This window comes from Halyomorpha halys, unplaced genomic scaffold (assembly GCF_000696795.3).
Source record: "Halyomorpha halys isolate HHAL.00 unplaced genomic scaffold, Hhal_1.1 Scaffold223.1, whole genome shotgun sequence".
Taxonomy (NCBI): Eukaryota; Metazoa; Arthropoda; class Insecta; order Hemiptera; family Pentatomidae; genus Halyomorpha; species Halyomorpha halys.
This window is the reverse complement of record NW_027115445.1, coordinates 367,482-389,495: the sequence shown is the minus strand read 5'-3', so window position 1 is coordinate 389,495 and position 22,014 is coordinate 367,482. Positions and strand designations below refer to the sequence as shown.

At 30.0% G+C, this 22,014-nt stretch overlaps 1 protein-coding gene across 1 annotated transcript; it reads left to right on the top strand.

Annotated features, from left to right (window-relative positions):
* The first annotated feature begins 479 nt into the window (after positions 1-479).
* Positions 480-20,995, top strand: LOC106679830 (ATP-dependent DNA helicase DDX31). Its single transcript, XM_014419191.2, has 14 exons — positions 480-708; positions 781-1,014; positions 2,176-2,442; positions 3,413-3,506; positions 4,181-4,307; positions 5,244-5,493; positions 5,728-5,919; positions 6,752-6,840; positions 8,093-8,194; positions 8,517-8,586; positions 8,733-8,832; positions 10,201-10,351; positions 19,209-19,380; positions 20,916-20,995. The coding sequence occupies exons 1-13, from the start codon at positions 655-657 to the stop codon at positions 19,363-19,365; spliced, it is 1,887 nt and encodes a 628-aa protein (XP_014274677.1). The 5' UTR covers positions 480-654; the 3' UTR covers positions 19,366-19,380; positions 20,916-20,995.
* The last annotated feature ends 1,019 nt before the right edge of the window (positions 20,996-22,014 follow it).

Here is a 22,014-nt window from a genome sequence, read left to right as displayed (position 1 = left end):
TCACGAGAGCAGTCTGTAAATTTGTACTAGTGAATCGCTTGTTATCGCCACAAATACTGACTATCGTTTGTAGAACGTGTTCTGTCTGACTGAAATGGTGCAACATTGCGTAATACAACCAGACCGCCTTCTGTGTGGCCGAGCCTTATGATTATACGAACTGTTACATTTTTGTTGTTTGTGGCTAGCTTTTTGGGAAGTATATTCTCCCATTAATATGATCCGACGACTTGTTAAGGAAAAACTCTGTACGTAAGGCACTGGACTTTTAACTCTCCTTTTAAGTCAAGCTATGGTGGATATTTGTTTTTCTGTCATGTCAGCCTACGGTCGGGAGATATTTTATGGAGTATACTCAATAAAGTTTGTACTTCTAACTGGAAGAAAAAACTTGACTAATGGGCGTGGTTGTGGCCAAATAACTTCCTTTCATAAGTTCACTCTATGACAACATTTGAGAGTAACTCGTTAGTGAACGGCAATCAGTCATCAATCGGTAAGACCATGTGTTTTTGTTTGAAAGCAACAATCTTAGTCTAAGTTGGAAGTAATCACAGTTAATTAAAACCAATTCATCACTGTTTTTAAATATCAGTATTAGAATTTTTGATTTTTACTATCCGAATGTAATCATTGATTTTATATTTATTCGAAATGACTATGAACGATATATCTTTAAATATCTGCACAGAAGCTCCAGTGACATCGGTTTGTACTAAGAATTTAAGAGCATTCTTGGATATAAAGTTCTGATTTATTTAAAATGTTCTTTAATTTTAGAAAAAAAAGAAGGCGCCACTAAAAGATGAGGATTATTCTGATGTTATTGATGAAACTAATGGTGTAAAAGTGCCCTCAAATAAGAAAAACAAAAAAAAGGATAAGAAGTCTTCGTTGTTTAAAGATCATTTGGACACCCCAGCTTTGGAGTTAAATGATGAATTTACACAAATCGAAGAGTCACTATTTTCATCACGGGAATTCAAAGATTGTAGCAACATCCACCCCTATATAGTGAGTGTAATCAAGGCTATAACCAAAAGTTAAGAATATGTACTATTATTTAAAATTAGCAGAGTAAATATTTCTCTTTTTGAGTAAATATTTCAAAATTGATATAGAACTGCTGCTAAATCAAGGTTTTAGTGGGGAGGGGAGGGTTGCCAGGAAGGATTTCCTAGCCAATAAATGTAACATGTAATTAAATGTTATTTTATAAACATCTCTTTTATAGCCCACATTATATTAGCTATATAGTATATTATAGTACATATGTATTCATGCATTAAATATAGAAATTTTGGTACTTACGTATTTGGCTTGCTGAACTCACTTTCTGTTGTTGCTCGTTATTACTTACAAATTATTATTATGTTATAACTGCTTTAGTTGAGTCACAGCTGTCCACTTCCAATCATTATGCTTGCCTAAAATGGATGAACAAACCCCTAATCCATCCTATTAAGTGGACATTATGCCTAAATTCACTTTAATAAGACTTAGTTTATGTACATATGTACTATAATTTCCTATATAGTTAATATAATGTAGTCTAAATATAAATTACTTAATACTACTGATATAATAGTACTTAATACTACTACTGTTAGAACTTATGTGTATTACCATATTATTATTACATTATAACTGCTTTATAATTATGAGAGATAGTTGACCATGGATGATGAATGAGGAGAAGATGGTTGGGGGTGCGGTCAATGAAAAACACAAATAAGTTCAATTAACTTATTTTAATATTAAAATATCGAATAGCAATATTTATTTAGTTAATCGAACTTATTTGTGTTTTTCATTGACCGCACCCCCAACCATCTTCTCCTCATATAACTGCTTTAATTGAGCTGTCCACTTCCAATCATTACGTTTGCCCAAAATGAGTGAACAAACCCTTAATCCATCCTTTTAAGTGGACATTATGCCTAAATTCTCTTTAATAAGTTTATGTACATATGTACTATAATATACTATATAGCTAATATAATGTGGGCTAGAATGTAAATGGGTACTCTTTTATGTATATCTGTTATCAGTATGGTAGGTATCTGTTTAAGTAAATTAAGTTATCATTAACTAAAGCTTTTTTGTCCTGCTAATTTAAATAACTTATTTAGTATGTAGCTGATTAATTATTATTTATTTTCTCGTGTTTTCCAGATCTCTGCTCTTGAACAGTTATTCAACATTACTAAGATGACAAACGTTCAGAAGCTGACTATTCCTCCTTTACTTGCTGGTCAAGATGCTCTTGTCAGGTCTCAGACTGGAAGTGGGAAAACTCTTGCTTATGCTATTCCAATTCTACATGCATTGCAGAATGTCAAACCGAAGATTGATAGGACCAGTGGGGTTAGAGCTCTTATTGTACTGCCTACAAGAGAATTGGCCCTTCAGACATATGAGTGGTTTCTGAAGCTTGTCAGGGTAATTTTGAATTTTTGGTTCTGTCTATTTATGGTGATGTATGTTTGATGGAAAGTATTTGAAATAAAGATTGTATTTTGAACATTATTAGACAAGAAATGTAAATGCTTGGGTACACTGAAGAAAAAACTGTTTACTCTCAGGATTATATAAAGACATTTTTTTGACAAGTCAGCTTTTTTTAGTCATTGGCTATTTTGTTATTCTCCATGACATTTAAATTTTATTCTGTTAATCAGTTGTACTTGGTCATGTACCCATTCATCATGTATACAAAGCAGGGATGCTTATTCTTCTAAAGATATTGGAGATCAAACAGTGGGGTATAGCTGATATATTATAAACTTGTTACATTATGTTAGGTTTAAAAAAAAAAAAAAATTGTAGTTAGCAATGTATATATGCGGTCAGAGGTCTTGAAAAACATGATTTTAACATCCAAACAAAATTAAATTTCAAACTATTTATCAAGAAAATAATTTTTTGAACAGTCTTTAGCAATATAGCCAAATATTTTTATTATATACATTTTGTATTCAAATTGATTTTTTATTATTAGCAAAGTTACTTTTTTTCACCATTAGGTAGTCCAAATTTTATACTAATTAACCTCCCCCCTCTATGGTTTTAATTAGTTTAGAGTGGTGGCTTTCATTAAAGACCTCTGGACTGACTTTTATAAGTTTCGACCCCAAAGTCATACATAGGTCTCTGTAGGATGATCCTTGAAACTTGATAATATTATTCACTATTTTATTTTGAAAAGATGGCCAAGTAAAAGCTTCACCCTCCATTTCATAGTTATTTATGAAGGAGGTGGAAAAATAAAGTGTTTTGGTATCATGATATCTGTTATAATGACAAGAATTATTTTTTTTAGAGAAAATATAAATTATATATTTATAAATATTTCATAATACTGAACTTCAAGTATTTATAATAATTTGTAGTGTTTTTATTTACTTTTTAGGCATTTGCAAGAATTGTTCCTGGAATATTGATTGGAGGAGAGAAACGCAAATCTGAAAAAGCTCGCCTAAGGAAAGGGATCAACATATTGATAGGTAAAAACTATATATATAAAAATTGTGCTTAGTCTTTTTTTAAATATCATATCAATAAAATCCGTGAATCGGGTACCAGAAATTTAAGCAAGGGAAAAATCTATTAAGAATTAGTATTAAATAAAAACTTACTTTTTTAGAAGTCCATGATGATTTGATTATTTTTGTTGTTATTGTTATGACCTCCAGAAAAAGAAACTTTTAAATAAGAAAACAAATAAAAAAGCTACAGAAAAGGAAACTATATTGACTCATATACTTGGCAGATGTTTATCATATTATATATAATTTATTACATATTCAACTTAGGTTTATTTTTATAGCATTATATTGTTAATTTTTGTTTTGCATTTTATTACTCTGTAGTTTTTATTAAAGCGATATTCTATGTATTTAAAATAAAAATTTAAATCATGTTAATGTCATTAGTTAACATTTAGTTAAATTTGTTTTGTTAAATGATTATAAACTTGGAGTTAGTTAAAAGTAAATAAAATAACCAATGCAATAAAGAATGACTTATAACATTTATTTAATGCAACACCAATCATGTTTCTGCATGTCTCGTTAGTGATCATTATAAACTGATGCTTTAGGTTTTATTGAATTTAAAAATATTTTTACAGTATATTAACAAATGTATATATCAGGTTTATTTATATATTTTTCTACAGGTACTCCAGGACGATTGATAGACCATGTAAAACATACAGCTTCACTTAATCTTTCTCAGGTGTCTTGGTTAGTTCTCGATGAAGCTGATAAACTACTGGAAATGGGTTATGAGAGAGATGTTGGGAGGTAAGGGTGATGATTTTATTTTTTTGAGTAATTTAAAAAAAAATTTTTTGTTAAATTCATTTTAACTAACCTCACTATGAGTGTTAATTTTTTTTTTTTTTTTAAATAAGTCCTAATTTTTTTGTTACTTTTATCAGATGACAAAGTTTCTAAAGAGATCTTAGGTTATTTTGTCAAAATTCTGAAAAACAAAATCGAGGTAATTCAATGCAGAGTGTTTCTTGCTTAATTTTATAACAGTTGAAGATGAAATTCTTAACCTTTAGATTTGGCCAAAAATCTTCAATATGAAATTTATAAGTCCTGTCTTGAAATGTTGATTAATTAGAATTTGTTCGTGTTGTAAATTCGTACCACTATGGTTTATAAACTTCCCCCTATTTAATTTTTCATAACTAAATTAAAAAAAAAAATTGTAACTCTACAATGCATGAATGGTCTTGGGTTCAGTACTTTGTAAGGAAGTAATGTTTCTAAACCATCAGTTGTTCAAAGATATTTGGTTGGAATCATGCTCAACCTCCAGGTTTATCCCTCTATTATGAGTATCCACTTCATACCTGAATGTGCCCCAGGTAGTTCGGTAGACCAATCCATAGCTGATATAATAGGTTAGATAAATACCTGCCTCAACCATTTCTGAAGGAGAATATTGCCTTGTTCAGTGAGCAACCCTGCTCCTTAGTATTCTATTAAAAGAAAAATGAACAATTTATAAAATGTAATAAATTATTAAATTATAAATAATCTATTATTAGTTTTTGTGCTCCTTCTTGTGAGTTTATTATTTTTTTCAAGTAGTTTATTTGATATATCTTGCTAAACTTGTGTAAATTGGTTCTGCTATTTTTTTATTTCTTTCAATTTCACAAAATATCTATTAGTTTTTATAAATTACAATACTAAACCTAAAATGTTTGTTTATTACTTATATAGCTTACTTGAAAATTTGGATAATGTGGCTGAAGTTAAGAGGCAAACAGTGTTGTTATCAGCAACTTTGACACCAGGAGTTGAAAGGTTGGCAGGCTTGGCTTTGGACAGCCCAGCTCGTATAGATTCATCCAATGCTGAAGAGAATGATGAAGCTCTTGTTGTACCGAGTACACTTCAACAGATCTACATCATTGCTAATGCTAAACTTCGTTTAGTTTCTCTCTCTTCATTTCTTCTTCATATTTGTCAGGTATTTAATTAATAATTAATACTCAATAATATAGAAACTTATTAAGAATATATATGGATGGATATTTGTTGTAACTTTTTATTAAAAAAATATTTTATAGATTTTATAATAATTTACTAGTACTGCAATTTCATCATGAAATGTTACCTTACTAAATTAGGATAAAGTATTCGTTTTAGTGTTGATTGTTTATGACTAAGTATGAAGTATTATAAGACAGCTACTAATTCTCAGGTGGAAGGTAACAGTAAGGTACTCGTGTTCATGGCTACGCAGGACATGGTCGACTACTTCACTGAACTTCTTCCTAGAGTAATGGACCCTGAGGTTGAACTCTTCAAGCTACATGGAAACATGTCTCACTCTGACAGGACTGAAGTTTTTAAATCTTTTAGAGCAGCAAAATCAGGAGTTCTTTTTAGTACGGTACGTTTATATTTAAATTTATTCTTTAAAATCAATGGTAATACTATCCTGATTGGATCTGAACCCATCCGTAATTTATGATGTATTATTTTATTTTGCTCTATTTTAATAACTTTATTATATATTTCTGTAAATCCTTGGGTTTGTCCTTGATTGACTTATGGACTAATCATATTCCCAAACCACCTGAAAAACCACGTTATCCTTATTTATTCCTAATATCTAATATTTATCCTATTTAATCCTAATTTATCTTGTAATTATATATATCCTTATTTATATGATGGATATTTCTTACCCATATTTATTCGTACAGCTTCCTTCAAACATCAGTTATTTCTTTAAATCTTTTTTACTGATTTTTTGATCAAATGCAAATATTTATGCTATTGTTATTTTAACACAAAATAGTTTATCACTTACAAAAATTCTATGCACATGTATTCAGTAGATGGAAATTTGAATCGCATTTTCATTAAATGGTTGGTCACTTCTCCAAATCTCTTGACCATGACCAAAAGGGCTGCGCACTATTTTATAAAATTATTATGTGACAGAATACTTATAGACTTTAGTAGTTTTTCATAAATAATAAGTTCATTGGTTAAGGATAATTTGGTGCACTAACTTGAATAATATTTCATATATCTATTTAGTTATTTTTTCAGTTGTGGAGTCTTTGTCGTGTATGTCGCCGTAAAAATTAGATTTAGGATCAATATTACTGTTAATGATTGTGGATCTCTAAATTTATGTTCTAAGTAATTATATTAGTGCATTGAATATCATAAACAATTACAATTGTTTTCATTATATTGCATTTTTGGTTTAGGATGTAGCTGCCAGAGGTCTTGATATGCCACTCGTTGACTGGATTGTACAATACAATGCACCTAGGGATCCATCAGAGTATGTTCACAGGTGAGCTATGATGATTTCTTTTTAAATGTTTACTTATTTCTGTTATATTAACATTTACAGTATTTTAATAATATTATTATTACATATTTACATTTAATTGATAAATGACAAACAAAATGATAATAGGTGTATAAAAAAAATTGGTAAATATATATATATTTTTTTAATAACAGTTGCATTTATAAATATTATCTTACCGATTTTGTGAAACTGATAAATTCTTTAACAATGGTTCTAGGTCCCAATAATACTGCATGCTGCATTTTCATCAATGTATCCCTTTAAAAGGTATACTACCATTATTTAATTTTTCCAAGTCTGTTAGAGGAAGAGTTTAACTAAATACAACTGTTCACTCTAAAAACCGTTAAATCCCTAGATCTGAACAGTTTATAATACATACCTAATTGCATTACTCTCTTTGTTACCATTTAGATAATAAAAGTTTTATTAAATTTATGTATTTAATTCATAATTAATATTAAATCCGTGGCTGTGCCTTGGGGTTATGGTGTGAAATAAAAATTCTAAAAAAAAAATGATCGATATAGTTTATAAAACTAATTAAATATCAAAGTATTGGATTCAATTGTGACTTTCCATAATTTTTTTTTTATTTATTTATTTTATACCATATCTGGCTGATGGGCCTTACATGGTTGATATAACCGTTACATTATATATATTTTAACAGTTGATTATGGGGGGTATAGTCTCTTACAAAAGACATCCCAAACTATATACAATGTAATAATTAAAAGAAAAAAAAAAGATAAAATAAATAGATAAGAATAATGCTTCTTAATAAAAGATAAAAGTAAAGTTAATAACAAAAAGTAATGACATTTGTAGACTTAGCAAAACAAACAATTGCCTTCTAATGGTAAAAAGAAACAAGTTAATTTGAAAAAGGACGAGAGAAGAGAAAAAAAAATTAATAATAGTAAAATAGAGATTGTGTGGATAATGAATTAATAAATATAGAATTTATAACAGAATATCCTGCTGCAGCCTGGGCTTCAATCTTCTGATTGAGGTTTCCATAATTTGATAGAAATACATTTTGATATTTTTTATTATTGTTTGTGAATACTTTTTATAAAATAAACATTTTATTTACCTGTGGAATAAGAATACTTACACTTTAATATTAAAAGGTGAAAATTTCTCCACTTATTCCAATTATTTTATTTGTATGTTTTTTATTATTAAGAATTATATTCAACTAAAATTGGTTTAATTCTTTTGATAGAGTTGGGCGGACAGCTAGAGCTGGAACAAAGGGACATTCTGTTCTTTTCCTCTTGCCTTCAGAAACACAATTTCTCCAGTGGTTGGCTAATAAGAGGATAAAGTGAGTTTGTGTCTTTTATTTAAGTTTTTAAAAGACTAATTGGCATTTCAACAATAATAATTATAAAACTTATCGTTTTTATCATTAATGTTTTCAGAAAGCCTTTGCAAAGGTCAATGGTATATGTTATGATTATAATAACATTCTGACAATGGTCATCAATCATTTAGATAATAAAAGTTTTATTAAATATATGTATTTAATTCATAGTACCAGGTTATATCAAAATAGCACTATCATTGTCTTCTGAAAATCATTAACTTGCTTCAATTACTAATCATAATACAACAGGTTTTAATATGGAATAGTTTTATCTGTTTAGATTAAAGGAGGTGAGCATAGAAAAGTATTTAGGATGCTTAAGCAACATTGAAGCAGCAGGTGATAGTGAGGTAATAATACTTATAAATTATAAATAGTGATTCTAGCTAAAATTTTTGAAGTATTCTATTTATATGTTGTAATGCAATTCTTTTGTATGTCATAAGTTTGTGTGTAATACTGTCCATAAATGTGTTGTATTATTTTTTAATTTCAGAAATACGGAGGTGGTTTAGAAGGGGCTATAACTGCGCTGCAACATACTTTTGAAAATACCATTCAAGATGATAGTAATCTACATGACTTGGCCCGTAAAGGTAAATATTAAGTTAAAATCTATTCATGGTTTCAGAGCATCAGATGTATATTGCATGATATAGTGTATGACATTAAAGTGTATTCTGTGAGACATTTTCACTTGTGCCAATATAAATTTTATAAGCCATAAATCATTAGTTGCAGGATTTTTATTTGTTCCAAGACTGGTACGGTAAATTAATTTTTAAAGTTACTACGTCATTTTTTTTTTCTATCACCAATAATAAAATTACTATAATCTTTATATCTACAATTTTGCTACATCTTTCTTACCATTTTTTTTTTATTATTATTTTTAATTATGAAATAATATAAAAAATGAACACATTTAAGCAAAAATTTTATTGATGAAAAATATAACATATAACTTTAACACAAAACTATTAATCTCATGACATAAAATTGGTTAAATTGAATTTTAAATTAAGATGTACTATTTTAAAAATATTTACCTTAAATTTTCTGAAGACCAGGAATTACTCGAAGTGAAAAAGAATTGGATGTAATTATATAACATTCCTTAATATTAAACATAAAATAATATAAATGCATACATCTAGAAACTGTGACTGATTTAAAGGTAAACCACTTATGATATTGGATTAGTAATGCTACCAGGTTGAAGGTCTAAGCAACTCTATCTTCCTTTACAGACTAGGCCCACTGATATGTTAATCACACTTGATTAGTTCAAAAAAAGACTGCGGTTTTAATTTATTTAAATATAGAAGTTGTAAGAATGTAGCAATATGTTGGAATTTTTTAGAAGTAATAAATACTTTGAGAAATAACTGATCTGATTTAATTTTGGTGTGTTGTAGAAAAAACATGGTTATTTTAATTTTTCATAATTAATCAAAAGATAATTTTCACATCACATGCTGCTACAGTTTTTCATAAACTTCAGTGTAGACTATTCTATTGTTTCATAGTTCTCCCGTGTGTTGCTGCTTCATAAATATTCATATTTATTCTTGTAAGATTGTTTCTGGATTTGCTTAATCCTTTAGAAGGTGAGGATTAACAGTTAGTATGCATTGAATAATTTTTACGCTTTTATGTGTGTGTTCTCTTTTTACCACATTCCCGAACTTGATTATAACTACTACCTGCAATCTCCATTTTACTAAGTTCTATCTTTACCCAGATTTGAAAATGATAAAAAAAAAAAAAAGTAAAAATAACTTCGGGTTGGGGAAATAGTTAGTTTTATTCACATCCATTCAATTAAAGTTTGTTGAAATTTCTATAATCAGACTAGAATAATCACTCTAAGTTAGTGTCTTAGCATTGGGAGTGGCAACTTATTTTCTAATAAAATGATAGTTCATTATAACTTTTCAAACAAGTTTATATTTCTTTTGCAGCTTACACATCTTGGGTACGATTCTACATGAGCTATCCAAAAGAGGCGCGGACAGTGTTTGACTTTAAAATGCTTCATCTAGGTCACCATGCTAAAAGTTTTGCCATTACTGAGGCTCCTACTGCTATTGGTGGCCGTGGAAAAAACAAAAAGTAAGTTATCCTTTATATCATATGTGCACTAGAGTAGAAACAATTAATTTATTGATGTAGCTCATATTTTCTTCAATCAAGTTTTCATCCTTTTTTAAAAATGTTTATCTAATTATAAACATTTAGTTAAAACTTATTTTAGAATTAAAAAGCTCAGCTAATTTTTTGTATGTATAATTAATTGTTGAAAGATGTGTTATTTTGAATCAATTTAGTTCATAATTTGGAATAAAACTGCATTATTCATATTACGAATTACCAATACAGTTTATTTATTTTTGATAACAGTTCGTCGGACATTTTGATTTTAAAAGAGTGGGGATTTTAGAAGAACGCATGATTATGTATACTGTTTTACTTGCTTGTGTTGTTTGCAGTCATGTGGAACATGGCATTACTGTGAACACCTGCATTACCCTTAAGAAAGTGAAAGAAAATTATTAAATATTTTGGTCAATAATAATCTGTCAATTGGAGACTGTTACTATTACTAATCAGATAGCTAGCATATAAAGTAGCTAGTTATCTGCTATCATTCCACAGTCCTCAGTAGTCTTTTATTGATAGTGATTCTTCTCATGTAGATGTCCGATAAGGCTGGTTTTAAAAGAATACTTACTCTAAGTGGTTAAAAAAAGTTTTAAAAGAAATATATGCTTTTATATAACTTGCAAATCACATACCTCCTTGATTATTATAACTGTTCATTTAAAAGATAATCAAATTCTCTTTAAGAAAAACATTGACCACCTAATTTGGACAAGTATTAGCAAAAATTCAGCTTATTGTACTTTGGTATCTATATACAATAATAATAATTACTACTAGTAATGAATTTGTTTATATTTAAAAAAAAATGCAAATTTTGAAGATTCAAAACAGTTTCTCCATTTCTTAAATAATTCTAATTCATCCTGATATAAGTGGTTCTACACATGATCAATTTACCATTGATAGGACAGAACAAAAAGCCAATTGAAGGTCATAGACTGACGGAAGACTGCTGACTGGTAAGTTGGCTATCTGATTATAGTGTTAGTAACAGTCTCCACTTGCTGGACAATTGTTGACCTTACTACACCTAATTCTCTTCTATTACTTGGCCTGTTACCAATATAAGAGACAATATAGGGACCAATCAACAATCCATGTCTTGGGACAAGATTTTTGATTATAAATTTGTCTCTTTGAAGATTTTGAAATGGAAAACATGATAATTTTTAATACAGAAATTATTTGACTTAGTTAACAGATGTTTATCTAACACACTATTTTACCAATATACTTCTATTACGCAATTAAGTAGTGACATATATAAATAATTAAATATATTTTTTGACTACCTGAAAGGAATTGAAGGGAGGAGGGTATTGTAAACTTAATGCCCAGTACTGCAACTTGAGTTCATTTATGAAGTCACAGGATCTATGGAAGCCACTGTTTATTTTAAATGTATTCTTCTCTTTAAATAGACCCCTATTTTGTTTATTTCCTCTATAATTAAAAGTTTCTATAAATAACTTTTTAATAGAAATCATTTCAGGAACTTTAAATTAAAGGCCTTTGTTTGTTTTTTATGTACAAGGAATGAATGACTCATATATAGAATTAAACTAAACATAGCAGAATTGTTGAGCATACACTCCATTAATATGATTAAACTTATAATTATGAGAGATAGTTGAGCGTGGATGATGATGGTGTAACACAAATAAGTTGGTGTAACCTATTTAATTGTGCCAACGTTTCGGCTAGAGTTTCTAGCCTTCTTCAGTGCTAAGAACAGAACAAGATAACAACCACAATAAGTATAGAAAATAAAAAATAAAATATAAACAGAATGACATGAAATGAATAATTTTACAGAATAGAATTAATAATATGAAGTGATGAGAGAAGTGGGAAATAAAATGTATACATAGGTAATTGAAAAAGTGTAAAATAACATAATTAAGGAAATAAAATAAAAATGAAGTTATATAATGCAAAGAAGTATGAACATATTAGTTATTAATAATTTAAAAATGATATATGGAAAGAAAAAGAAAATTGAAAGAGAGAAAATATATGTAACCATAATAATTGATAAAGATGCAAAATATAAGTAAAGTTTAACAAAAGAAAACTTTTGAATACAACAATAATAATATAGTGAACATAACTAATAACGTGGGTAAGAAAAATGGAGAAAAGAAGGAGTGGTAAAATAAAGAAAGGGAAAACAATTTTTTTAATTAATTAAAGATTAAACTTGTACCATCATACTGGTTGAAATTGGCATGTAAAGTTGTGGGACTCAGTAACCCTTAGAAGTAAATTAGCACTAATGTAATAGTTGAATGTCTGAGGAGTTTGACACAGGCAGAAGGATTCTGTTGGGTCGCACATGATCCCTAAAGGGGTGACAAGGCAATTTCTGTTTACTTACCCCCTTCCAATATTTTATGAATGATGTGTCTCACTGTTTCCTCCTCCGTTCCTCATCCAATATTTCTTAGTTATTCACTTAAAAATAGCTTTAAAAAGTTGAATAAATAATACAGATAATAATTAATAACAAAATATTTTCATTCAAGTTAATTTTTTTATTTATTGTGGGTTTGTTGTAAACACCTTTAAGCTATATGTTGCAAAATGATTCCCTGAGTATGGTATTTCTGACATGTGAATAACTGGGCTACTCCTTTATGTGTGGTGTTATATGTCCCCTCCTTTGTTATATTATTGTCATATTATATCAGTGGTTCTCTATCCTAGTGGACTTCTAAGCTGGGAATAGAACCTTGTAAGACCCACCCCAAATCTTTGGATGAAGTGGGACTCCTTGAAAAATATTTAAAAATTAATCTGCTGCTTAAAAGTGAATTTTGAGTCACTTTTATTATGCATTTGTCTGTTAAAACGTTTCAGCTGAGACCCCTAGTCAGGAAGGATAATTAATTAGCCTTATAATTAAGGAGCCTCCTCCTGCACACTTCCAAAAGCTCTCCTTATGTTCTTTGTTATAGGGTTGGGATCCAACCCCCATGTTATACTAATCTTAGAGACCCTCCCTCTCCTAGAGAAATATACTAGAAGTGTAATATTTAAGTACCATTTTTTTAATACAGTAAGTCGTGGTTTATGCCATTGCTATTTACTCCCAGATATTACAAGAGTAATAAATTAATCGAAAGGCGTTGGTATTTGTTTTTATATCAAGTATTTATTATTGAATTCTTTTTGGGGAAGATTCCTTCAACTTTAGTTGGGACCCTTGAGGCGTTTCACCTTTGTAATGGTGAAGACAATGGTTAGAAGTCAAAGGATACGTTGAGAGCCAGCTAACATAGGGGTGCTATTTAGCATTTATTTTAGCAAATTAATATACCGCCGACAGCAGGATACAGACCTCCCAGTAGTTGGGCAAGGGTTGCTGCAGAACACCCCATAGCAATCACAGATTGGTCCCGGGCATTAGGGGCAGGCTTGGTTAAGACGTTGCAACCGCACGTGGGAGCACATTCTATTAACAACTATTGAGCTGGCAGTTGTTCTCGAGGTTGAAACCGCTTTGCGACGTGCCATCTTTCCCCGTGGAGAGGAGAGTCCGATCTTTTTTCTCCACTCCGGGGCCGTTTGCTTTTCAATCTAACGGAAACCTTTTGAGCTTTTACGTGTTCAACTAACCTTTACGAATCGGCCTAAAGGAAACCACCTCTGTCAGGTATAATTGAATCGGCTTAGAGACGTAGCATTCTTTACAGATCCGCTTGTGGTTTTTTTTTTATATATATAAAGTTTTATTTTTTTATATTTTATTTCGTTTTCTTGTTGTGCTCTTGGTGTGTGGCGTAAGGAACTGTTAAACCGTGTTTAGAAACTCGATCCTTCACACACACGGAGGAGGCGTTGAGGATGTACTTCCGCTTCGGTTTTCGAAAGTCATTGGTATGCCCCGTGTACCAATGGTGTCTGTATTCCAAATTATCGATGTTTTATGATACTTTTAAAAATATATACATTTTAATAGAAAAATAATATAACTAAACTTTCGAAATGATGACAAATGATTCGGTTATACTAAATTTATGGAATGTAGACTATACTTGCATTATTTTTGAAATTGAGTCGTATTAGAAAACCATAATCATTATCTTTGGCATTGATTGCCATTAGATGAAATCTAAAATCAATTAGAACTGAAAAATCTAATATTGAGCGTGATAGGTGGCAAGATCCCTTCCTCTTAACATGGTTGGAAAAAGCGTATTTTCTTACCTAATACGTACTGAACCTAAGCAAGGGTCGTCAGGTTCAGCAGTAGCATGGAGGAACATAGGTTGTTAAGGAAATATTTTTTTTAATTTATTTTCTTGGTTCAATTTTGTCACCTGCTTCATCAACATTTTTATTCCAAAGAGAAAGATGTTTAACTATATTTTTAAATGAGGGGAAGATGTATTTTATGTTTTATTTCTGTTTTTCTCTGCGCGCATCCTTCAACCATCTTCTCATTTATGTTTTTCCACGGTCAACTATTAACTCAACACTAATCAGCTTGAAAATTTGGGGCGCCTTCATCACGTTATCAAAAATATTACAAGTAGCTAATTAAATAATTATCAATCGATGTATATTAAAAGAATGAAAAAACCTTGCATTTGCAACTATATTTCAAACTTGTAATTTTCAGACACTACAATTCGTTATTTTTATACTTACCATATTATTTAAAGTATTGTTATACTTTTCATTCTATGTTATTTTTTAAACTTTATTAATAAATTTGGCCCTGCTTTGATCTAAATAATTTGCGATCTATATATGATTGAAAGGAATAAAAATACCGTCCGTTATATTATTCGATAAAGTAAGATGCTATGGTTGTTGTAAATTGATATCGATAAATTGTTGTAGTTAGTTTGCGTTGTTATGCAGCGGTAATTGAGCGAACTGGAGTCCTTGAATAAGATCGTTAGAGCTAAGCTGAAAATAATTAGCCACAATTAAGATTGGGATCTGGCTAATTCATGCGGGAACGTATCAGAAAGGTTTCATCTTTGAACGCTCATTGTCTTAAATTGATGGTGCAAAGAAGCTTCAATTGATGCCTTCTTGTATAGTGCGAGAGTCGTCTGGGCTTCCTGAGTGACTCCTGTCAAATCCCGTGTATTTTCGTCTAAGATTACTTTTGTTGGCGAACTACGATTTGTAACTAAACAAAAACAATATTTGTATTAGTCTAATCAGATAATGGGCAAAATTAGATTAAAACATAACACGAGGAACATATAAAACCTAATAGTGCTTCTTGGATCTTGGCAATCAGAATTATATTTTTGGGCTAGGAAGTCCTCCATCGAACTCATCTTCAGCCTTAGCGGAAGCTAGTCATCAATGTCAGTTTTTGTTTTATTTTGTACTAGTTTCTAGATCTGTCCATGTAATTTGTCGTGAAACCGTTTGTATTTCACACGAATGTGATTCGTCACAGTTAGAATACGTAAGTCGGTGTGAAGAGTTCATCGAATGCATTTCATTGAAATGGCGTGTTTGTTATCAGCAAGAAAAAAAAAGTCACTCAGTATTTGTAATTATGCCCAGGTTTGTGTCCTCACATAGTATAATGTGGCTCATAATTTATTTACTCTATTACATCAGCCGTGGACCAACCAACTAGGGTTTGAGACATCATCCTTGGGCCCACCTGAAGTAAGGTACCTGACTCTTCATTCGGTTGGGGATTTAATGCTGACCTTATCAGCACCTTGTTTAAATGTTGGTCATGAAACAGTCGATATTTTATTCTCAAGTCCTGAAACATAGATCTTTTTTTGTTTGAAAAGTGCTACTGGCTTATTTATTTTAACACACATTTCTTCCATGTAAAAGATGTCAAATATACATGGTTTGTTTTATGTTGACATGTATTGATTAGAATATTTCATAAACTCCAAAGTGTGTCTTCATGCCTAAAATTTAAAAAAAAAGTGCAATTCTATTGCCCTCACCGCTATCATTGTACCCGATGTAATGGGGTAAAACGATTTTCGGTATCCTGTTTCAATAGATTCTTATGTTAGTCCTCTGAGTTAAAAGAAAACAACGTATTTTTCGGCCATTGTCAAGGCTAAATACCATATGGAAGAATTGATTCTATTTTTTTTTAGTTTTAGTTTTGTTAGATAAAGATCTTCCGCAATTACGGCATAAAATGGGCACCACGAGGAGCAGAGTTAAAAGTACCGACAACATGTTCCCGGATCTTTTTGATTATTTATACATAAAATCCCCAAAAAATGGGACGGGTCCGCTTTCCACCTCACTCTGTGTCTCCTCCTTCTCTTTATTTATACACTGTATAAAGCTCATAATGACCACGAATTCTAAGTATCGATTATAGTTTCGAGAATTTGGGGATCCATAATTTTGGAAGCCTTACAGTTGTATTTTAACGGATTAATCATATATAGCAAGCTAACAAGATTCGAGCGACTGACTTATTGAAAAGGAGGATTCCTTAAAAGTTAGGAAACACCATTATTCCTCCCTCCCCCCCAAAAAGAAATCAGCCATTTTGTGGCTGAAATGGTTTAAAACCCAAAGAAGCCGCAATATTCCTCTCTCTCTCAGGAGTGGTTTTTAAGCGATCGATTTCTTAAAACCTATACCTTGTATCTCCAATATCCAGAAGAAGAAATATCTCGAATTTTGCGTCAAAGACTTTGTTCTAAACATGACATTCGTTTTAAAAACTGAGCGATACAGGAGCAAATGTACCTGCAGCAATTCTGACGACTAGTTATCTATAGTTTAGCCAACGATTCAAGAATGTACAGTGACATCTATAACTCTGTTTCAGACAGGTTTATTTTAGTAACTTCCGCCTGATTGCTTTTCGATAATTGTGAATTAATTACTCATCGTATAATATAAATTTATAAAGGTTATATTTTTACCCCTAAATACATTGTCATTAATTTAGACAACGAACTGAAGAATACAGATTAAAGGCTGTAGTTGGAAGATTTTCTTCCAGCTGTGGAATGGACGTGAAATAGGAAAACAAAAATTATTATCGTTGATTATAATAACGTTTCACCAGAATTAGGATTACTTGAGGAGACGATGTACCATCGCTTACAATCGATAATTGTTTTGCACATGCTCCGTGCTAAGAAATGAAACTTAACCATCACAAGAACCAGGTTGATTTAATTTACTGGATTAACCTGATTTTTGACCATGGTGTGCATCTTTCAAATTTCCACATTCATTATTTTACAAAAAATAAAGTTTCGTATCATCTTCCAAATAAATGATTATAATAGTGATAATTGATTTTTAAAGATTCCTGTTTCACATTTGCATGATGTGTGATTCGTTATAATGACGATGTCTGTCCTGTGCATATCCATGAATCAATGAAAACATTTTTTTGATTTTTCAGTATATCAATTTGCTATTTTTCAAGGAAACTAAATGTTAAATAAAATTTCACTGTATATTTACGGTTTCGCTTAGGATATTTTTCGAAAATCCCAACACAAGCCATTATAAAATCTACAAGTAACAAAATCGTTAATGTTTTTTTTTTCAATTCATGCATTATCAAAACTGCAATTATGTCGAATAATATGATATAATAATTAGTAGCTTCTTCTGTTATAAAAAAGTTTATTAATATTTGTTAGACTTAAAAATAAATTAATTAACATAAAAATTAATAGATTACTGATTTATTATATTTATTTATTAATTGTTTGAGAGTGGGTTATATTAATAATAAAACTAACTTCGTATTATTGGTGTGGTTAAAAGAAAAGAGAAACATTTTGTGATGGATAGTTATGTATTAGGATTGTGTGGTTTATATATGAAAAGAGCAATCTGCTTGCAAAAGAAAGAAATTTTAAATCTCTACCTTCCTGTCCTACAGTATCCTTTCTAAATACTCCACTAACGCCTGTTGAACTGATTCAATACTTAGGACTCTATCTTAACAAACATTCGTTGCAGATTTGGCCCAAAACAGATATGCGTCTTTTCATTCGAAACTCCTTAACCATACTAACCCATTAATTCTTAATCTTTCATCTTTTACAATTCCTGATAATCCTCCTAGGCGTCTGAAAAGAAGATGGCCACAGGACCTTCTAATTTAAATTAATGTTTGAAGTACCACCAATGGGTGGTTCCTTCCCAAGATTTTAAAGTGTATATGAAACATACAACATATTTACTTATTGTATTATTTTGTACAGTTGTAAATTACATTAAATAAATAAAAAATGAATTGTGACAATTCAATGATTGAGGTTGTCACCTTGAAGATGGCGTAAGGGCCGAAATGTTATAAGGTTTAAAATAAATAGTTGAAAGTAAATTTGGATCATTAAGTTAAAGTCGGTGCTATTATTAATAAAAATTAATTTTTACTTTATAACATAAACTAGTTATTTTTGTCGGTTTTATTTATTGTTTCACTAATTTTTTTTTTAATTCTTACAATGTTAGGTCCAGACTTTTTTTTTATTTTTATTTTTTTTATGGGATTCTTTATTATTTATTTACATACATTCCTATACTACATTGTAAATTAAATTATTAAAAATCACATTGCAGTTATTCAAATTCCATTTGCTAACATTCCATAAGGCGAGTTTGAGATGTACTGCCAAAGTTACTTAACATTTTATCACAAGTTAACCGAGATGGTTTTATCCTGAACTGATCCGTGACATTAAGAACTTGACAAACCGCCGAATCCGATGTGGCAATTGGCAGTGGTACTGCTAACCCTCACCCCCTTTCCTCTCTTTTATTTCTTCCTTGACTAATGATAACCTGAGGATCTTTTTTTTTTTTCTTTTAGCGATAAAAAGGGCGGAAAGAAGAATAAGAAAGATGGCGAGAAGAAGAAGAAGTCGAAGCCGCTGAAACTGGATAGCCAAGAATCGAGGACGAAGAGGCTCATGTTTTCGGAATACGATTCCGGGCTCCCTCCCATCAAGAAGCACAAGGCTTCCTGAATCTCCACGCTACTGGTAATTGATGTTCTGTTCAATTTAAATATAATTAATAACTATGTGCATGTAATTAATGTGTATATAATTAATACCTATCTGTATATATTAATCTAAAAGGCATAAGTGTAAGAAGATTTTCTGTTATGTTGCAAACATATGAATATAAGAAAAAAATAATATAGTAGCTGTTTATTTAATTTATTAAGTAGCTGAAGTGAAAATTATCTCCCTTTTTTAAATACCTTAATTTAAGACTCATTAATAAATCACAAAGTTTCAAAACCATCTCCCCATCATCACATACACTACAAATTGCATCAAAATTTTTATTCATTCAATTTTAAATTAAATAACTAATGAACTTTAATATAATTAAATAAATGCCTATCATTGTTGTCTTCTATATAACTTATTTTTGTTAAAATTTAAATTCTAATAGTATATAATGTTGTCTTCATTGTTAAAATTTGCACTAAAATATTTAAAAAAGGAGAGTACATTTTAATCTTCATTGCCACATGAACTCTAATAAGAATTAACCTGATATCTGATATGTACCTCTTTGCTTATGTTGTTCTTACCTCTATTTATTGAAGAAATTTCTGTTCTGTTTTAATTCAATGACATGGTTAATCAGTCTAAATATGTTAATTTGTTATAATTATCATCTCTGTGTTAGTCTTGTTTTGTATTTCCAATTTATTTATAGCGTTTGGGTAAAATGTTGTATCTATCTTGAAATTAACTGCATGGTCAATTTTTTTTTTGTCATATTAGTAGCTTCTATTATTTTCCTATTTTTATGTAATTAAGAGTATTGATTATTTGTGGATTTGTGATTATTAGTTATTAGTGGATATGTGATTATTTCTGGATAGTTCTATCCTAGTTTTCAATTATACCTTCACAATTCCGAAACTTTGTCTTATAACTTATATATTATTTATTTATTCCTATTTATAACTGGGAAACTTTCAACTTCTTCAAACCATCAAAGTTTAGGAAAGTTAAACAAGGTCCTTTGTTCAATCTGCCAATAATTGTTACCAATTTCGTCCACTCATGTCTTCTATTATCTTATAAAGTAACAATAAATTATTACTTAAAATATATTCTAATCTACAGTATAATAAATGAGTGGTTAGTTCCTTTTTTACAAAATCCTTGCATTATATGGAGTTGCATGTATATATCTATATATTTATAAAATGTTTTATTTAAAGTAAATCATAAATTCATATTAGATCCTTTTCTCTAATCGAACACAGAATATGCAATAAATAATTCACACAAACTTTGAACAGACAGGAATTATTGAATGAGCAGTGTTTGTAGTATTTAATTCAACTTCATTTATGATTACAGCTATTGTTATGACCAATTTCACCACTTAAAAAAATTAAATTATTAAGTAAACAATAAAACTATTCCATCCCTCAAATCCTGGTTTGATATACTACACCTTAATTTAATCTTTCATAAAACTTGAATATTCAAAAAATCATAATATGTTTTGTAAGTTAATTTAATATATGTAAATGTTTTTGTTGCAGGTTGACATTTTTGTTAACGAGGGTGATTCACTTTTATTTTTTGTAAATATAATTAATAAAAATATATGATTTATTTTTAACTTTGTGGCTTATATATAATTATTATCCAACTTTCAATATCCCATTAATGGTTAGTAGGTAAAGTTATTTTATGTATTTTGCTACCTCATTTAGATTAGAATTTTTGAAAATTCCTACATGTGTTATACATTTTAGACATCAAGGAAAAAATTTAGTGGATCACCATATGAGTGAGTGAAGCTAGCTAGAAATTGGACAAGAGGATTAGGTTCAAGAAATGCTCTGGTGAAATGTAGATGGTAAAAGTATTGGAAATATGTATAATATAAACTTAAACGTGGCAATTAAAGATAATATATGAGGAGAAGATGGTTAGGGTTGCGGTCAGCAAAGATGCACAAAATAGCAAAACATATTTATTTGTGTAGAGGTTTCGACCTGAATTTCTTGCCTTCAACAGGGCTGGATAACAAAACCTGATAACCGTAATTCAGAGAAAAATTAAAAATACAATAATAACAAACAGACTTGGAAATTTATTGTTATGTATGTTTTCAATTTTGTTATTATTTTAATTTTCTCTGAATTAGCATTGTTATCTCGTTTTATTTTTCAGCACTGATGAAGGTCTGAAATTCAGGTGGAACCGTTGGCCCAAATAAAAAAAAGTTTTATTTATTTGTTTAGCATTGCTTATCATCACCTCATCCCCCATAATCTTCTCATATCTATGTAGGTTAACTTAGCACCCATTAGCAATTTTAAGTGTTCATTGAAAATTACCATTGTGCTCATAACTAATGTCGACCTGGATCTGTTAGATTTGGGATCATATTATTTTTGAACAAATGGAAGTGGGTAAGTGTTTGGAGTATGTTAATAGTTGTGTTCCTCTAGTTTTGTTTACAAATGTTGGCATTGTGCACCTCCTTTGTTCCGAGATAGCATTGATGACAATAATATCGATTAATATATGAAAAAATGAAAGACAGTTAGCTCCTGACTGTGGGCGTCAGTGGCTAATTGGACGCGGCTACGTGAGCCACCTTGAAGCCGCCAGTCGCTGCCGTTGGAAAAA